Source organism: Saprolegnia parasitica (genome assembly GCF_000151545.1).
Source record: "Saprolegnia parasitica CBS 223.65 unplaced genomic scaffold supercont2.458, whole genome shotgun sequence".
Lineage (NCBI taxonomy): Eukaryota > Oomycota > Saprolegniomycetes > Saprolegniales > Saprolegniaceae > Saprolegnia > Saprolegnia parasitica.
This window is the reverse complement of record NW_012156852.1, coordinates 1-5,509: the sequence shown is the minus strand read 5'-3', so window position 1 is coordinate 5,509 and position 5,509 is coordinate 1. Positions and strand designations below refer to the sequence as shown.

The 5,509-nt window shown below is 57.4% G+C and overlaps 4 protein-coding genes across 4 annotated transcripts; 2 read left to right on the top strand and 2 right to left on the bottom strand.

Moving 5' to 3' along the window:
- Nucleotides 1–698: 698 nt before the first annotated feature.
- Nucleotides 699–2,257, top strand: SPRG_16991 (hypothetical protein; the record flags this gene model as incomplete). Its single annotated transcript, XM_012356409.1, has 9 exons — nucleotides 699–786; nucleotides 832–979; nucleotides 1,023–1,152; nucleotides 1,201–1,317; nucleotides 1,366–1,540; nucleotides 1,591–1,635; nucleotides 1,684–1,804; nucleotides 1,854–1,967; nucleotides 2,012–2,257. Exons 3-9 carry the CDS (start codon nucleotides 1,026–1,028, stop codon nucleotides 2,255–2,257), a joined length of 945 nt encoding a protein of 314 aa, XP_012211799.1. The 5' UTR covers nucleotides 699–786; nucleotides 832–979; nucleotides 1,023–1,025.
- A 120-nt stretch (nucleotides 2,258–2,377) lies between these two features.
- Nucleotides 2,378–2,788, bottom strand: SPRG_16990 (hypothetical protein; the record flags this gene model as incomplete). The annotated part of the gene is made up of 1 exon (XM_012356408.1): nucleotides 2,378–2,788. One exon carries the CDS (start codon nucleotides 2,786–2,788, stop codon nucleotides 2,441–2,443), a length of 348 nt encoding a protein of 115 aa, XP_012211798.1. The 3' UTR covers nucleotides 2,378–2,440.
- Nucleotides 2,789–4,373: 1,585 nt separating this feature from the next.
- On the top strand, nucleotides 4,374–4,648 carry SPRG_16989 (hypothetical protein; the record flags this gene model as incomplete). The annotated part of the gene is made up of 2 exons (XM_012356407.1): nucleotides 4,374–4,526; nucleotides 4,577–4,648. 2 exons carry the CDS (start codon nucleotides 4,374–4,376, stop codon nucleotides 4,646–4,648), a joined length of 225 nt encoding a protein of 74 aa, XP_012211797.1.
- Nucleotides 4,649–5,016: 368 nt separating this feature from the next.
- On the bottom strand, nucleotides 5,017–5,484 carry SPRG_16988 (hypothetical protein; the record flags this gene model as incomplete). The annotated part of the gene is made up of 1 exon (XM_012356406.1): nucleotides 5,017–5,484. A coding segment is annotated over one exon (468 nt), but the record flags the coding sequence as incomplete, so codon positions are not given.
- Between the last annotated feature and the right edge of the window lie 25 nt (nucleotides 5,485–5,509).

The window sequence follows — 5,509 nt, the reverse complement described above, 5'->3', positions numbered from 1 at the left end:
TGCCACTGGCTCGACGACACCCAGAGCAGCGACGGCGGCACATGGCTCGTCACGCAGTCGTACCCGTCGTACGCCTCGGCGCTGCTCCCGATCCCTGCCGCGCTCTGCATGAAGTACCCGTACACGGCCGAGATCACGACCTTGACCTCGACGATTGCCGTTGTGAGTGCGCCGACGCGAGGTCCGAGCTGCTTCTTTCTTCGTCTTCACGTCTCGTATGCCATGGGATTCTAGGCGCCGCGCCGACGCCGGCCGAAAATGGGATGCAGACGTGGACCTACCGGCAGACCGTGCCCGTGCCATCGCATGCGCTCGCGCTCGTCGTCGCGCCCATGGAGCTGTATCCGCATCCTCTTTGTCTCTCGAAGGCTCATGGGATCGCGCAGGTTCTCGCTTGCGCCGCAAATGTCAACACTTTTTGCGACCGAAGACATTGAAATCGAAGCGACGTTCGACGCTGTGTCGCAGCTGCCGCTGCACCTCGAGGTGCGATCAACGAGCGTGGCTTGTCTCGGTCGTATCACGTGACGTAGCTCGCGGAGGCGCTCACGGGCCATGAGTTTGTCTGGTCGGAACTCAACATTGTGATCGTGCCCGCCGAATTCTGCTTCCAGACCGCGCTCTACCCGTGTCTGGTTGTGACGACCCAAACGTGTCTGAGTACGCTGTCGCATATCTGGTCCACCGACGCTCATGCTCGCGTGTAGCGCGATCGCTTCTTGTCGAAAGCGTCGCCCGGCACTGGTTGTCGTTCCTTGCGCCACACGAAACGTGGCACGACGTCTGGTGCGATGGGAGAATCCGATTTTTAGATTGTGACGACGGTTGTAGGCTGAGCGAAGGCTGGGCAAAGTACCTGTGGCTCGAACTCCTCAAGCAGCTGGACGGAAGCGAGGTCGAGACGACAGAGCTTGTCTGGTCGGGCTACAACCAGCTCTGCCATGCATTCGACACTGAGTCGCCTGCCAACACGCGTCTGGTATGTCATTTCTCTGCGGGTGGATCTGGATGTGGATTTCTAGCGCATGGACCACCACTCGATGGATCGGTTCAGCGTCATTGCCCGGGAGAAGGGCTACCTCTGCCTCTTGGCGCTGCAAGCCATGGTCGGGAAGGACACGTTTGACTTTTTTGTCTCGGCCTACATTTCTGGTACGACAACTTCGAACCAGACACGAATCTGACATGTGGACATACTAGGGTTCGAGGCCGGCAGTGTCACGAGCGAAGAGTTCAAGATGTATTGCGAAGAGTACTTTACCTTGGTCGAAGACATTCCGCTGTCGATCGAGTGGGAGCACTGGTACCATGCTCTCGGTACGACAGGATAATCTTCGAGCATCTCACACCAAACGACGCGTCTAGTCGACCTCCCATCGCCGAGTGACATTGCCCAGTGGCTCGGCCAGCCCGTGGACCCAGTGCTGACGATGGAGCTAAGCCAAGTCGCGTACGACGAGCTCTCGGACGGACAAAAACGACTCGTGCTTGAAAGCCTCTTTCTCAAAGGGTCGTGCGACTTTACCGCAGTGAACGAGTGGTATGTACCCTGCAGCTGCATTGCAGCACTCGACGTATTCTACCTTGCAGGTCCCAGGACGACTTTGCCTCGCAGCCGCAGTGGCATGCGCTGTGGTATTACCGACGCATGGTGAAGGGAGTTAGTTGCATGGTTGATGGTAGGACACGCTTGCACATTCGGCACCGCGCGTGGAAGATCGACGACCCGACGACATTGCCGCGGCTGGTGGCGTTTGTGGAAAGCCTTGTCAACGTCTACACCATCTGCGACGTCCTGGCCGAGGTAGAAAACTATTTTCTTCCTTTCTTGAGCTCACCTATCTCGGTTGTAGATCCAAAACTACTATGGCATGAATGTGCTCATGGACGTCTGGGAAGGCTGCAAGGAAGCCAAGACGAGAGGCGAGCCGTACCACCCTGTCGTGCTGCAGCGCGTATCGGCCCTCGTACGTCTTTGGTACGATATCCATGGCATCATATCCGAGTGTAGCTACCGCCCCCGTCGCCAGTGTTGGCCCCCATGGACCCCATTGACGACGCCAACGACGAACCTGCGCCGCTCGAGAAGCTGGACCTTGATGCACCGGCTGTTGTCGTCGTCGCCAAGGACCGATCGCTCACCAAACCCAAGCGGTTCAAGAAGGACACAGGCTCGGCGCAGTGGATGGCGGTCGCGCTTGGCGTCTGCGTCGTGGGCCTCGGCGTCGGCATCAACTGGCTTTCCAAGAAACGCTAGTTGCGTCTTTTCGTGTAATCGCCTCGTCGTATCAACCATAATGTCATAGAACGTCCGACCGTGCAGCGCCTTTGCATCAAATGGGGGTGCTGCATACTCACGGGACAAGAGAAATTATAGGTTCTCGTCAGGATCAGACACGCAATGATTATTCCAATTGTCGTTCGGAAAGTGTAGGTATAGCTACGGGCCAGCCGCGGTCGTCGCGGCCATCGCAGTAGCGTTGGAACGCATTGCAAGGCGCTGGAGGTCGTCAAGTCGCCGCTTCAGCTCGTGGTTGTCGTCGCGCAGCTCCTGTTGCCAGTCGCGACGACCCGAGTCGATCGACGACGATCCGATATAGTACCCGCCAGCAAATGTAGCGATCGCAAAGATGGCGCCGCCGCCGTGGTGCCGGGAGTAGTGCTGGCAATGCTGCTTGCGGCCGTAGAGTTTCTTGGCGTCGGCCGTGGCGTCCGTCGTAAGGCGGCGGCCATTGGCGTGGACCGTGCGGCGCCACTGGCGAGCGGCGTGGCGGAAAACAGAGCCCATTGTCGTGGACAAAGCCAGTTGGAAAATGATGCATTCATGGTCATGGCGCGAATGTCGAATGAAGGTCGCCGATCGAAACGACCGACATTCTCAATCCGACACCGGGCGAGTCGACCCCGTAGCGCTCCCATGTACAATATTATACGCGTAAGCATTACAATGTTGCTATTCGAGATGCCTCGACGCGCCAAAAAACCAAGCGCAACCCTTGGGTATCTGCAGGACAGCAGGTCGATCTATTTCCATTGCTCTCTTCGAATTGACATCAGCACAAGTGTCCTAAAGAGGGCATATGACGTGAGGAAACAGACAGACCCGATAGTTCAGGTGCTGACTGCGATGGAGAGCGAAGACTAGAGCTCCGTGGCCTCGACCGTGCACGTAGCGTTGCCCGAGGGTGCCTACTCGCACCTGCCCACGGTCGTCTATGATCAGCGTGCTGTGCATGCGATGTTTTCAGTACCGACCAAGAGGGTCGTTCTGCACGAAGTCAACGGCCTTGCGCATCACCGGCGCCGAGGTCATCGCCAATCCCTTATCTTTGGACGAGGCCAGAGCTACTGCTGCGTGTGACCGCGGAGATGCAAATCATTTGCATCTCCACTTCGACATTTGCAGCAAATGCAACAGTTCATGGAAAGAAAGCCATTCAGTAGTCGACTGTTCTCGGAGCGTACTCCCGAGTCGTGAGAGTCGACATAAAGTCGTTGAATCCCACCGCCGTCAGCCTACCGCCGTCGGGAACGGTGCACCCACCGTCGCCGGGTACATCGTGAGACCGGCGTCGGGTTGGTTCCTTGGTGTTTCGCTTGGCGACTGCTTCCAAGACGTGGAAGAGCTCTCCACGCGTTGACCGAGAAGACCAAATCTAGAAGCACACCAGGACACACGATGATGGCGCAGAGGAGATCGATCCAATTGTCTACCAGTGAAAAGGCCGACCCGCCACTGGGATGGCTTGGGCACCAACACAGGACAATGGCCCCATGTTATTGGGTCGTGAAAGCCCGGGCTTTTTCCCGTCGGATTCTCGCACCAGAAACGATTTTCGATCCGCCGCAGAAACGCAGCCCCGTTGATATAGCAGTGCTATGTCGTCGCGCATAGAAAAAGCGAACGCGCATTGCGACGAGGCACGGCAAACTATAGGAACGCATGGATGCCTCGGCACGTCCGAATGCCCGATGCTAGTTGAAGGTTGTACGAGAGAGCGCTTGTCGCTCGTAGCTCGATAGCACATTGGCTGCGGCCGTGTGAATGAACGAAGACTACGCCGGTGTCTTGGCAGTGGCCGCGTTGCAACGTTGAACTGCCGTCTTGTCTTTGTAGCGTGCAAAGCAAGCAGGTTCGTGTGTCGTGGCGGTGGGTACGCGCCCAGTCGCAACAAGCAGTAACTCTATAATAGCATGAGAGTCTCGGGAGATGCGGCGGGTCTATGTTGCCGACCTACTTTGGTCACCCGTGTCAAGCTTATTCCGTGTGCAGGGAACATGCACTTCGTCACATGGGACAGCGAATACGTCATCTAGATGCACAGCCAGATTGTCAGTTTCCAATTTGCCTCGTTGAATCAACACCACCTCCGATGCACGCACCCATGAACTCGACCGTTCGCCACGCAGCCCGCCACTGGCGCGGCGCTGTCAACGGCCTCACAACTGACGCCACCGCCGACACCAAGCAGGTCTACAAGCAACTCGACTCTGGTCACCACGCGCAGAGTCGAGGCAGCGTCTTGGTGCTGACAGCGGGAACATTTATCGGCGGGCACTACATCGCGTCGTCCAGCGCGCCGAGCCAACGCAAGTGACATCCAACGGCACCCGCGAGATGAGCTCCCACCTTGCGACCACACTCTAAATCGATGTACTAATACTATCTAATCTATATAACCATGAAATGTCGACCACAAGAGTTTTGGATCTGGCTCGTTCCAGAAACTCTGAATCAAGGTCGAAATGGTTGTGCGGCTCGTGTTGCAACGGCGGGTGTGCTCTCGTGCTTGATGGATCGGACGCGTACCTTCATTTTCACATTGAACTTGTACCTACCTATCTATGCAGCACCATCCTCGTCCATGCAGCCGTTCGAAGTTCCAACGAGCTTCCCGAATTGACTACGGCGCATGTGATTGGTCGAAACCACGCGCCTTCTGCCAATTGCCGTCGGCGGCGTATGACGTGGCACACGCAGCGCGCGTAAAATAGAAACAGGATTTATTACACGACCTAGCACCAGCCATCTTCCTCGCGCCCGTCTCGGGTCGGGTACTCGAGCTCGCAGCAAAAGTGCATCATGTCGGCCAGCGTGAAGAGCTTGTCACCCTTGCCCACGGTGGCATTGATGACGTCAAGGAGCGGCTGCAAGTCGGCGTTTTGAGGCACCACCGGCACGCGCTCGAGCTCCACCTGAACATCGTCTTCGTCGTCGTCGTTGTCGCGGTCGCTGCAGCTGTGCGGATCGTTCTCTTCCTCGTCGTCCGTGAGTGGGCTCGTCGGTGACGCTCGCCCGTCCTTGGTGTACTCATCGATGGCGTCATCGTTGTCTTGATGTTGCATCGTCTCTTCGTGCGGCGCCGGCACCGCGTCGCGTGTCCAGTTGTGGTGACCAAGGGTCCGCCACATGGAGATGTCGTGGGCGCCCAGGGCAAAGACCTCGACACACGGACTCTCGCGGTACTTGAGGTACGTGAGGCTCTTGTTGCAGAACGCGTGCAGCTTG